This window comes from Rhamphochromis longiceps, linkage group LG12 (genome assembly GCF_057381845.1).
Source record: "Rhamphochromis longiceps isolate RC_006_pf linkage group LG12, R_longiceps_female_GT1.1, whole genome shotgun sequence".
In the NCBI taxonomy this organism is placed as follows: Eukaryota; Metazoa; Chordata; class Actinopteri; order Cichliformes; family Cichlidae; genus Rhamphochromis; species Rhamphochromis longiceps.
The window spans coordinates 29,100,124-29,113,779 of NC_140568.1; the positions used below are offsets into that span (position 1 = coordinate 29,100,124).

At 39.2% G+C, this 13,656-nt stretch overlaps 1 protein-coding gene across 2 annotated transcripts in view; it reads left to right on the forward strand.

Moving 5' to 3' along the window:
* unc5ca (unc-5 netrin receptor Ca) overlaps positions 1-13,656 on the forward strand; it is a 187,328-nt gene that overhangs the window by 116,744 nt on the left and 56,928 nt on the right. For both annotated transcript variants that reach the window (XM_085425666.1, XM_085425667.1), the window contains exon 4: positions 8,145-8,248. In XM_085425666.1, coding sequence (XP_085281792.1) covers positions 8,145-8,248 — 104 coding nt within the window. The remainder of the gene's footprint in view (positions 1-8,144; positions 8,249-13,656) is intronic.

A 13,656-nucleotide genomic window follows, 5' to 3' on the forward strand; every position in this document is an offset into this window, starting at 1 on the left:
CCGCTCTAAGCCACAGAGCTTTTTCCCAGATGTCAAATACTGCTCCAGGGTGCGCTTATGTGTTATAATGGTAAGCCGTGGTGTTGATTTACTTGCAACAGAACTCACTCATTCACTCAAGTCACCTTTTAAAGTTTCATTTATGGGGAAAATTACATATGTGTCACGCAACGTAATACTATATAGTTACTGTTTTGTTTTGTCATATTCGCCAACAACATTTCTTTTTAGAAGGGGAAAAAGGGGACAATTTAAAGGGAGGCAGGAAGTTTCACATAGGTCTCACAAACAACAAAAGTCAAAGGTTAAAGCAAAACAAAATGTGTTGTAAAAATAAACTCTTATAAAACCTGAACTTAAAAAAAAGTTTAAAGTTCAAAGTACATTACAATACCATTCAGTTCACTGCCACTTCCATGTACTTTATATTGTAGGCTACATACGAAACAACAGCTGAACCCTTATGTGTGTGAAAAGTGAACTGATTCTTAGAATGATGCAGATTTTTAATGTATGTTAAAAAAAATATCTTCACAATATATTTCACTTAATATAAAAATATAAAACTTAAAAAATCCCAACCACAGAACAGATGAACGGTTACACTCAGTTTGTCCCCAGAACATATTGTCTCTTACCAGAGGTAGCACTCAACCTTTGATCTTGTTTTTTGTGTTAATGAGTCATTATACAAAATGGAAACACAGAGGAAATGCTGTTGCTATGTCAGCGAGCTGAGTTGTTTACTTGTTCGAAACCTGACTGTGGATGGAAAGACCTTGTCTGGTGTCTGGAGCTGATCACAGGTTGTGAAGTGTCGAAATGACAGGGTGGGGCATTGAGTGAAAGAACTGGTCTGAGTGGAAAGAGACTCTCTAAAGTCACTTAGAGAAAATGACTCCCTATATAACCACTCTGAAAATGACTGTGCCACTCAAGGTCACATGTCTTTCACTTCTAAAATATTTTTGAGTTTTATTGGTTTATCAGGACTTTTGTATAAGAGATCAGAGTTTTAAGGAGTCTTTGACTTTATCAAATGCTTGAAGAACCAATGATGAAAACTGCTCTTATAAAAACGCAGACAACTTCAGCATGGCCATATATCAGATTAAATCTGACAAACATGTATTCATCTTTATCAGTCTTGTACAAATTAACTAGTATTTATAATATTAGCAATGACTGTAATGTTAAAAACAATACTCAGCAGTGGCATCACCCCAAACGTGCAGTCCTACTGTATATTGTTGAATGGCAAGATGGCGATTTGTGTATTTCAATCAGTAATGCAAATTTAATTTTGCTCACCTGTCTGAGCAATAGTTGATTTTTCCACCACATAGTCCTTTTTAATCTGCTCTCGGGTCGTTCTTAGTTCACTAAATCACAATGAAATTATAATCAATTTGTTTCTCTGTCTAACTGCACTGTTTTTTTTTAAAGCAGAAAGATTTTTTACAATCAGAACAATAACAGAGATTAACAGGAGAAAATGCAGAAAAGTGCTGCTCCATTAAAGCATGATCGCAAAAGAATTAATCCTGACAAACTTTAAGCTATGCGTGTGTACTTTTAAGACCAATCAGCATTCTATTAGAAACTACTGGCCAATTATGCTGCTGTGTGTGTGTGTGTGTGTGTGTGTGTGTGTGTGTGTGTGTGTGTGTGTGTGTGTGTGTGTGTGTGTGTGTGTTTTGGGTATGAAAATAGTTTTAATCGTTTGATTTAATGACCTGCCAAGAATTTTTTTAATTGACTCCATGCCAAGACAGAATAATCTAATGACATGGTAACTGTATAGTGAGTTACAATGATTGCTTGCTATAGCTTTCAAAGCTCTGCAGGCTGTGGCTTGTTCTTCCTCTTTGGCACTCTTCTTTGTGTCCTGTGGTTCACTGATCTGTTTGAAGTTAGCCCATGTTAGACAGTGATAGATGGCTTTTGTTATCAACTGTTAAGTATTTTTTGGAAGTCTCTGCTCTTGTCTACACACGATACATGAACTACAGTACTTCTGAGGTTAGATTGGAAATTTACAGTGTTTTGGACTTGTGTTTGTCAAATACTGTTTTCAGCAAAACCATTATTTCAGAGTCGATTTACACAGAATGTAGCATTTAACCCTAATATTAATATTTAGAGGGTAACAAAGATATTCGAATAAATTGATAAAATGGATTACGTGGATAGGCAGTTAAGTGGGTGGATATGTGGATGGATCACTTTGCCCTCTTGACTCTAAGCTGGATGAGCAGCTAAGGAAACTGACTGATGGAGGGATGAATTACTTTGCCATAAGCCACTGGTCCCTCCTGCTTCCCACATTACAGTCATTACAAATGCAAAATAATTGAACTGAGTATATCTATAATTATATTTTAACTAGGCAGAATGAAAATTGGGCTGCCTGCATCACAAAAGATGTGTAAAAAGCACGATGTGGATATCATAAACTTGAAATAATTTGCATTGCAGTTATCTGCAACTGAAATGTAGATAAGACTTTAAAAGTACAAATCCACAAAAAAAAACATCTTTGTAATGTAATTTCTTTCCACCATAGCCATGGCTTAAGTGGATGGTTATCATTTAACGTTTTAATTTCAGATCCATTTATATCCCATTTTTCTGATGTTTATTAAATGATATCTTCTTCTTGTATCACCTGCATCAATTTGCTTTTCTTCTAAGCCGCAGGTCTTCTTTCTTCTTTTTTTAATTACAATCAATTGTGAAGGACGTGGATGCACAAATTATCCTCTGTGAAAGCGAAGGAGACTCCTTTCCTCCTTTTTTCCCAAGAATCTCACATTGCTCTTTATTGCTTGAGCAGCTGCATGAGGGGAAACCAATATGATTTGGCATTGGTAGTATACAGGCAAAGACACCCATTCTAGATAATTGCTCTGAATGTGCTTATGTAGAGGTGCCTGAGGCAACAAACTAACCACAAACATAATAACAGTCTTACTTGAGCAATGGAAGAAGAAGTTTCAGAGGGAGAGGAAAAGAGGGGGCGATGATGGACTCGAGGAGAGGGAGATGAGGAGAAAGGCAACGAGGAGTTTATGCATGAAGAGGTCATTTTTGAATAAATGCTGACACTCTTTTACTGTACATATGAGAGCGTTCCCAATGAAGAACAGTGCATAAGGTCTCTGCTTCTCAACTCTGCTGTAAATCTAAAAAGGTCTCTCAAGAATGTAGCCATGGTTTTGTTATATTTATGAATGAGTGAACTGGGTTCAGTGAAATGATTCGGCTATACCTCCTGTTTTGTGCATGCAGTAATTTTCCTTGGGCACATGTGTGCACAGCAACACACATCTGTGGCCCCCAGTGTCACAGACACAATGTCACAGACACTTAAACCAAAAGCAAAAAAAATAATTAAATTAAAAAAAAACACACAAACAAAGAAAAATCCCACCTTTCAAATAAACATGTGCTCTTGCTACCAAACTGGTGACAATTTGTCAGCCATAAGTTATCAACGTGTGTAAATGTGTGTGTGTGTGTCTATTCATCCCCCCAAGCAGTTTGCTTTAATCTGCTTTAATTTCATTCTCAAGCTTTATGGAAATCAACTCACAGCCAACTCCTCATTTCACCATCTCCCTTACTAATTAAGACTAGGAAATTGTTCCTGGAATTGCCTGGCATAAAAGAAGTGTCTCATGCCTCAATCACTTCCCCTTTTTTCTTCTTATGTCTACAGTAGTTTTATTTATTAATTTATTTATTTGCACATTTGAAGGCACGTATGAAAGTCTATTTATTTGCACCACTGTGAACATCATACCATGTGTGCTGTTGTCCTGTCTGCATGTGTGCTGTGTCAGCTTGTTTGTCCTTGTCTCCAGTGTCTATTATTTGCCATAGTATCTCTGTGCCTCTGTCTTTCTTTGTCTTTCACTATTTGTTCCTCTACGTGTGTGTCTGTGTTGTGTGGGTAGCCATGTGGTGGATTTAGGGCTAAAGCTTTGGGTGATTACTCCCATAATGAACCATCATGCTCTGTTCAGGCTGTCATCCCCCACAGGACTTGACTGTATTGTGAAGTTATCATTCAGCCCCAACAATACTCTGTGTCCTCACATAACTCTCTTCACTGATATGACTCTAAGCATGAAATCTGATTTGATTCATATCACATGAAAGTAAACCTCACTGTGTGGTTGGGATAAAATCACATAGTTATAGGTTACTACCTATATTAGTGTACATCGGAGTAATAGCATGTTCACCGCTAATGCCTTGTTCATATATTTGGACTTGAATGACTGACCTGCCACAGGACCTGGGCGATGTATCTGACCCTTCCGTTGTGTTGATCTAGTATTTGCTGAAGGCTCATCAGAATTGGAAGGGTGGGGTTCAAGAAGAGAAACAAAGAAAAAAGGCTGAAGAACTGCACTGAAAATCAGTCGTACTGGGGGTCTTGTCCAAATTGGTGGAACTTTAAACACAAAAAAGTTTGGTTAGATTTTGATCCACCATGCAGTACCATCTGGAAAGTGTCTGATTGGCAACAGCTCCATTTTTCAGCATGACAATGATCTCAAAACACAGTGCCACTGCAGTGAAAGCATACCTGGATAGAAAAGCACACAGTGGAATAGAGTCAGTCATGAATTGGCTTCCCCAGAGCCCAGACCTCAACCTTATTGAAGCAGTGTGTGATCATCTTGACAGAGAATTGAACAAAAGGCATCCAACATCTAAAAAAGAGCTTTTAATGTCATTCAAGAAGCCTGGAGAACTATTCCTGAAGACTGTACTTAAATAAATTACACGAAAGCTTTCCTCAGGCTCAGTTGAAGAATAAAAGTGGTCATACCAAATGTGGACGTTCAAGTTCGTTAGAATTGTACAAAGTCTTTTTCTGCATTATATACTGTATTTCTATTTATTTTTTCATATCAAAAAAAGGTGTATGTGTTTGTGAGAGAGAAAGTGTGAGAACAGCATATGAAACTTGTCCTTTCATTCCTCACGTAACTAATGGGCTAAACACAGTTTGATCAGCACCCTGGTCTCATGCTCAAACACTTGGCTTTATATGAATACAGACGAGAAGGATTAATGATTCTGAATTCAAGAGATCAAAAATGATAAACAAGTACTTTAACTCTTAGAGGGGACATTTTGTGCCATTTCGGTTTTTTGTATTTTTTATTTTCATGCTTTGGCCGCGGAATGAATATAGCTTATATTTGCCAGAGGACATTAATAAAAAAAAAAAAATTCACAACTGTTTTGTCTGTTCCTTAAATTAGCTTAAAATGGCTGTACAAAAACAGCCACATTTTATCCTGAGGCCAAAAAATGCCCCATTGAAAATCATTACAAGTCATGCAATTTTTGATCCCACATCTTGACATGATTGTTGATGGTATTATTGCTCAGGTGATTTATGCAGCCATGGTTAGAAGTATGAGTTTTTTTGGGATTTGGTAAAAACACTGGAGGCTCTGGACATGAGACGCCATCTTTACACTATGTAAAGATGGCGAGGAGGTCTCAGAGGTAGAATCAGACCAGCCGGAGTCCAACTCTGACTCATCTGATGCTGAGAGTGGAGAGGAGATGGTTGAAGTAGTGACAGAGCGGACTTCTCCTTCTCCATTTTTTTTGTCATCCCCATATTTTGGTCTCCCACAAAGACTGGAATGCACTGTTATGTCCCAGCAGCCAGAGGTTTGATCCCAGGACTTGCGCACCATGCCACCAGCTATGTGCTGGTGCTGATAGATGTATCAATGTATATTTCAGGCTGAAGCAGTTTTAAAAGACTGAGTCATTTAAAGTGAAAAAAATATGACTATATAATATGTTTAAAGAAGTCTTTGAAAAGTTGGCATTTTTCGTTCTTAGGGTTAAAAGAGTTGAGATTTTTAAGGCTCACCTAAGAGTTAAAAAGGCTTGCTCCCATTCATTTTCTTTTAAAGACATGTTTGAGTCATGAGAACAGACACATAGTCAACGTTGGACTGATGATAAGGAGGTTTGGTGGATTACTGATTTTGTGAGAAATAAAGGACACAAATGAAGACTATACAGGGTGGTTTCATTTTTATTGGATGAGTTAATTAAGGCAACGTGGACATGAAAAAGACTTCAGACCAAGCAGATGGTTTTGGTGTTTAAAAAAAGGGACAGTCTTGCTATTGCTGCCAACTTTTTTGGCTCTCATCTTTCAGCTCCCACCTGCCATCCCAACTTCCACCTTCTCTTTCTCCCCCTCCCATTTTGCCTTCTCTTTCACTCCTCCACCTTCCATGTCTTTTTAGCCACTGTAAGGTGAATGCTCTGATGAAATACCCAGAGAGTGACTCAGAGTCGATTGGTTCAGCATTAAAAAAATGTCCTGTCTAGTGTGTGGCTGTGTGTGTCCACAAATGGTGTACCACTGCTGACGGATAAGGTGATTAAGAGTACACCTGGGAACCAGGAAAGCAAAAGTATTCAAGGTTAACACACATAGACGTACATACAACATGGACACACACGCACGCACACACACACACACACACACTGCTCCGTCCTATGAAAGTTCTCTGTATGGTTTTAAAAAACTAAGGGCAGAGGACATATTAACTGCAAGTCTTTTTCCCCCAACCAACAAAGTGACTCTCAAACTTTTGAAAGTTAAAGAAAAGGTTTTTACCAGCTTGCCACAGCTAAATGAAGCCATGTTAGTAGTATTTAAAATATTATTAAAACACCAACATTACATTTCTCACTCCATTTTCTTAAGGTATGCAACAAAATAATCCATCACTCTGACTTGCTGAAATTATTTCAATTATTTAGACTATCATCCAGTTACAAATCGTGCTTTTATTTGCACTAAAGAGATGTGAATGTAAGTACTTTATTTAAAAAGTAATTTGCAGGAGAAAAAAAGCACATTGATGTTGCCATATTACACACTTTAGAAGTTACTGCACATCCAAAAGACTAGATGGAAAGATTAGTGGTCTCTTGCCTCATACTCCCACACCAACTCCATACATTCGTATGGAGAAATCCACTGCATTTGATCAGCACCATAAATAAAGTGACCTGCTAAGTCCTGCAATGCTGCCATCTATCTCGTGTTACAGCGTGCCTTTATGAGCCGTTTTCTGTGGCAGGCTAATTATTTTTACATGTGTTGAGCTCAACTTCGGGAAAGGGATACACGATTGCAGTATATCATAAGGCAGCAGACTAGGGAGGTGAGCAGAAAGGCAAACTGTACTTCCAATACATGAAACGAATCAGAGGGCAATGTTCAATTAAAAAAAAAAACACACACACGCACAGACCAATATAGAAAAACTAGTGTTGGGTTTCCCAGAGCAGTGAGATTGTCTGAAAGTTCATAAAATTGTGTAACTCACTGTAAGAAATACGAGACCATAAAAAAGATCAAACATAAACTTTTAGTGTTTTTAATGTTTAATGTAAAGGATGCATTTTCTCTACCGTCCCCTTTGCCACAGTTCTGTTGTCCTGGTTCGTTGTCCTAAAGTCATCTACTCTGAGCTTTTTGGGTTTTTTTCCTTCTTCAAAATGAAAACGGCACAGTCCTTTCTGAAACATTCAGTGAAAGAACCAGCAGCACATTCCATGCTGCTTTGTAATGCTGTCATTTATAATGGCATGTGAACCATTAGCTTGAATCATTTATTGTCTTTGGCCTGTTGGAGATTCCTCAGCTTTCAGAAATCTGTATGGGAGGAAAGCAAGGTTAAACATTGTGCATTGCAGACTGGGTTTAATGTGTGAAGCTAAAGCGTTTGAAAGTATTCGGACCAGTGACTGTACTTGTTGCGTGTGTAAGTGTGTGGTTAGCTTTGTGCATCCTTGTGCAAACTAAGGTAACTAAGTGTTTTTTTCTTGTTGTGGACTGAAGAGTGTGAGAAGTCAGCTGATGTTTGCTGTCTTCAAACACCCCCACCTTCATAATTACTGTGTCATTATTAAGTCAAAATTAAGTAATGTCCCTGCTTTACACTGACAGAGCATTATCGCTAAAATGGTCTCCCTAACTGCTGAATCAGAGGAGGCTTTTTTGCCAGATGGCCTCGCATGATGTCTGGTTGACATTATAATTTGCCCCTAGGCATTAAGTTTCTTGTTTCTCTCCCCAGACCTGAAGAAGTCATTTGAACAAGAACCCCTGGGAAAAGAAGTATCTCTGGAGCAGGAAGTTCTGTTACAGTGTCGCCCTCCAGAGGGCATCCCAGCTGCTGAGGTATGTGCAGCGTAATCGCTAACTTCCACCTGAAGTGAATGTTAAGTAAGATGTGAGATTAGGAGGACTGCTAGAGCAGAACAAGGAAGTGACTGAAGAGAGGGGATGACAGAATGAAGACAACAATAGATGTAAAAAGGTATAAAAATAGAAATCATCAAGTGGAAATAACTTTAAAGTGCCACTGAAAAGTCAGTTATTACTTACGTGACACTTCTTGAAATTGCCTGGAACTTTGAATGACAGACAGCAGAACTGAGTGGTTTGATGGGTGCGCGTGCTCCTTCACAGTCTGCAGTCGGTGGTTGAAGGCTGTGCTGAATAAAAATTTCTTGTGCCTTTTTGGCACATTTTGTTAAATTGATATTTTTTTACTATTACGAAGCCTAAATTTATAAGATTCAATATCTCCAAAACACAGCAGGGGTCAAGATAGCTTTCATTTGTAAATGTCTTCCATTGCAACTGGCATGGTGAATAAGCAGCGTTTAGTATTAAATGATTTGGTGTTTGTCATCCAACATGTTTGTATAAGATATTTTTTTGCGTTATCATGTCGAACTGCCACAGGGGAAATCAGGAGAACGGCCTAAATCCTAGTTTAACTGACAAGTTTCCGGTACGCCAAGGTAACAATAATCCCAAAACCTAAAGTTTAAGCTGAGAGTTAAGTGTCCCCAGAGAGCCAATTTGAGTACAGGATGTGAAAAAACTCCAGTGAATACAGAGGTTTAGTCTGTATTCCTGTACATTAGCATTTTTATTGCACGTTCTTTTACTGTACTTGAGTTCTGCGGGGGAAAAAAAGACTGAAAAATGGCCTGAATTCCTTTATTTGCACAGATACAATACAGGTGTTTTTTTTAGCAGTAGTTTTCTTGGCTTTCTGAAGGTCTTTTAAAGATTTTTCTTTGGACGTTAGCTGTTTTGTCACTCAAAGCCTGGACCTCGACATTACTGAAGCAGTGTAGGACAGCCAGCAAACAAAACACTGCCAACACCCAACGAAAAGCTTTTGAATGTCCTTCATGAATTCCAGAGAAATATTCCTGAAGTTCCCAACTTTCAATGGAGGATGACTCATGACTTTTGCACAGTTCTGTATAATGTATATAGCAGTGAAACCTGGACCAAAGTAAATTCGGATTCAGTAAACAACAAATAAATTAGACGATCTTTAACACTTGCCGTGCTCAAGACCAGCTATTCTATGAATACGTGTATTGCTAACACACACACATACTCTTACTTGCCTTTACTATGTGAGATAATATTGTGAGACTCGAGGATATTGTCAGCACATGTGTAATTTATTCACTCATCAAACGTGTCACACAGTAAACACCCACTTTGGAAGAGCCACACATGTCACTTCCACTACCGTAGCGTTGTAACTACAGTGGAGAACACCATTTACAATTCACATCATTCTTTGCTTCCCTGGTTTCATCTGGCTGTGTTCCCACCTCAATGGATAAATACATAATTTCATTTAGTTGGTCACTGGGGAAGAGGAGCACGGCACTCGGAGAAGGCTGTTGTACAGGATAAGGAGTGTCTGAATCAGGTTTCAATCCTTGGGGTTTGATAGTCGTTTTCAATTGCAGCTAAGTACACAGCTCCCCTGAGAGAGAAACTGAAGGAGAGGGAGTGAGGGAGGCACTTAGACAGACCAGCATACAAAGTGAGGGCGAGTGTGGCAGAAAGGCAGAGATGAAGGACGGGTGTCAAGAGAGATAATGATAGAGAAATGAGTGGTATGGAAGAAAGAAAAAAACAGAGTGATCGTATTCTTCTGCTCCTAGAAATGAGTAATTCTTCTTTTGAGGGAAATCAAGAAAATAAATTTGTTGAGTTGTCACTTTAACAGTAGGAACCACAAAGGACATTTAAACATGAAGGCCCTTTCCACTCATTGTAGCTGACAGCAACACCAGCACATTAACATTGACAACTTTCTTCTTGGTAACCAATCTCATCTCTAATGACACACGAGTACCCCTACCTTATCTGCATGTCATAGCACATTTTATCTTTTGACACCTAACACAACACATTCATGCACAGAGGCATACACTCATAAATCTCATGGCCACACACACAATACACACACGTGGACTCTTGAAGCAATTTTTCCACTGTGTTCAATTTGCTACCTTTTCCCATTCTTTTTTCTGCTGTCATAATGGGATCTTGGAGCAAATGGATTGGTCTGTCTCCCCTGTCTGCTGAAGCTGATTAGAAGGATTTAGGTTTAAAACCTGCTGATGACCTCAGGTTGTAGCCCTGACTTTCTTTTTTTATCTTTTTTATCTGTTCTGACTTTCTATTCGTCTTTGTTCGTATCCTCTTTGCCATTCACATTCGCCATGTCCTCTTTTGCCTGTCAAATTCTTATATACATACATCCACAATTTTTTCCCTTTAAGTGACAGTTCTTGTTACTGATGTCCTGTGACCTCTCTAAAAATGTTTTAATATAAGTTGACAACTGCTGTAAAGTTGTCAGTGCGACGGGGTTACGTGATAGCCACATTTTAACGCCCAGCTGGTATTGCATGGCTGTCAACATGCAGGACCCGACTCCTTGACCTTCCCCCGCTCAAAATAAACTCAAATTTAACATTAATATTCATCAAGTCAGTACATGATTATATAGAGAGTCACCTAAACATTAGGACAAATATGTGTGCAGATACAGCATTGGAATGCACACACACAAAGTATTATGGGACATATACGAAGAAAGAGATTAGCCAGTGATCATTTTAACTGCTGCCTGACGGCTAGCCTTGAGAGGTCAGGGTCAACCTAATCCGAGAGTGGAAAGAAAATGTCTGTACACCGCTGCGCTATTACAACCTTTTCACATTTCTCTGACAGTACTGCTCTTGTCAACAGTTAGTCTCCTCTACATGTTTTTTTCTCCTCTCTTTCACTCTAAAGCTCCCATTTGAAGCATTGTGAATTCCTTGAGACACATCTAAATCTCTTTAGACTGTGATAGAAAGCCTTTAAAAGCTGATGGAAAGCTACTGGAATCAGCGAGGAGGGTTCAGCAGTTCAACAGGAAAGGCTTTACGGACACAGACAGTAAATTCAGGAAAATCGTAACAGGTGCAGCACAAGGTTCAATGAAAAGCGCTTCCAGTGTAATTCACATTTTTCTGTATCTAAAACTAGAGCGTGGAGTCATCAGCAAAGTTTCTTGCTGGTGAAATTAAGCAGCTATTTCAAATAAAAACCTGAGGCACTGAGTGGTTCATACAAAGGTTTTTCGCAGAGGTCGTTGTCTTGAAACATGAAAGGGTTGGAGTGACCCCAAAGGCCAGGCAAAGCCAGTTGACTGCACATAGCAGGTGGGGATATGAATTAGTGTGTGTGTGTGTGTGTGTGAATATTTGTGTGTTTGCCTGTCTGCGTCTGTCTCAGTGTGAGTGATTACCCCAGCTGCAGTGAAATAAACACATCAGTGTGTGGTGACAGGCCCTCCATGTGTCCATCCCTAACACACACACACACACACATACATATGTGCACACAAACACACACACACACGTCAGACAGTAACTGTATATGCTTTTGGAGCATTGTCAAATTCCCATCACATTCTTAACCACTCAATCTGCACCCTAAATAAGTCAGAGCTATTCACAGGGATAATAGCTTACCACCTACCTCTGCATTTGTGGGTGTAACTTTTTACCTTGCAGAAAATAATTTATGAATAAAGTTGTCAATTTAAATTTTCACTGAGATTTTATTAAATAAAATATTGTGCTGCATTTACATCAACCATATATTCCATTACCTTGTTTATTTATTTACTGTTCACTATGGCATCGTGGGGCATTATTTACCCTCTTCCATGACATTTGAATTCAAGCTCCATATCATGCCAAAGTTCTCCCTACTAAAGTGTCCTTGAGCAAAATACACAGACAGCTGGCATCACCCAGGTTGTTGTTTTAGCTTATCACAGCCAGCAACAGAAAGGAGACGTTTTACCTTCAGGCATAACCTACTCCTTCCCGAGAGGTAGCTGGGACATTCGTGGTATACAGATGTGTTTGTGTGAAACCAGGAGGCAAAGCTTTCACACACATATATGCATACACACACACACGACGCACACAAACACACAGGCATCTGGTTCCTAACTTCTTTTGCAATGACCGTCAATGTCGTTTTTTTTGGGGGGGGGGGTTTGTGAAGGACTTGCTGCGTTAACCAATGTGGAATAACTCTAGACATGCATTTGTGCAATAACCCGTGTGTGTGTGTGTGTGTGTGTGTGTGTGTGTGTGTGTGTGTGTGTGTGTGTGTGTGTGTGTGTGTGTGTGTGCGTGCACGGTGTGTAACTTTGTGACATAAATCACAGCAGACTTTTCTGTCAGAAGGCATCAGTGGCGTGGTGTGGCCAAAATGCTTATGGCTACCTCATTCTCACACTCGTACTGTACACAGACACAAGTCCATTTCGGGCCCCGCAGTGGCCATTTGTTAACGTGTCACATGATGACGTTTACTAGCAGAATCTTTCCCGAGGTTATAGCTGTGGTGTTGGTGGAGTGCTTTTAAATGGACAGAGAAGGTGACAGTGTGAAATAAGACATGCTCTTATCCTGTCCAGAGGTGGAAGATCTCTTTTCCTTTTGCTTTCTTGATGTCATTCTGGGGCCTTTTTTTTACCTAAATGGTGCAAGATCAACTCTTTGTAAGCTATGACTAAGTCTAAAAATGAATTTATCAGTAAAATATCCCTGCTTCTTGCATCAGATTGTCCATGAAAATGAATTTATACAGCGATTCATGCTGTAATATGTAATAGAGAAATAAAAGCAGACATGACTGGCACTTTTTACTTGTGTATCTTTTGATTAATAGCATTGGATGAACATGACATTTCCTTACATTAAAAAAAAAAGAAGAAGAAAAAATGACCTGACCACTATACCAGAACAATGAAAGTCATTTTCATTGTGGCTGTTCTCTGGGGAAACACGTGTGCATGACAGACTGTGTGCGTGCCTCTGTGTGCGTGTTTTGTTGTGCACAAAAACAATTTATGTAATGCTGCCTCCCCAATAGATCCTTACCTTAATCCTCTTTGAGCTAGAATAGTAAGTCCCATGGCTCATCTCCCATCACATTTTACCTTGATCCTCAACCTCTGTCAGAAATCATCACCGTAATCCTCAGATTAGTCAGCAATCGTTTTTTTTTTTTATTCTGACGACCTAGGTGAATTATTGAAATGGTGTTAAGATTATTAAAATGCTGCTGTGATGATCTATCATTGCGCAGTAATATCTAAATGGGGAAAATGAGCAAGAGCACCATTCGTCTTGTTTTGGCGGTCCATGTAATGTAGTTGGATGTTGGTAATGCCGAGAGGGATTATGATC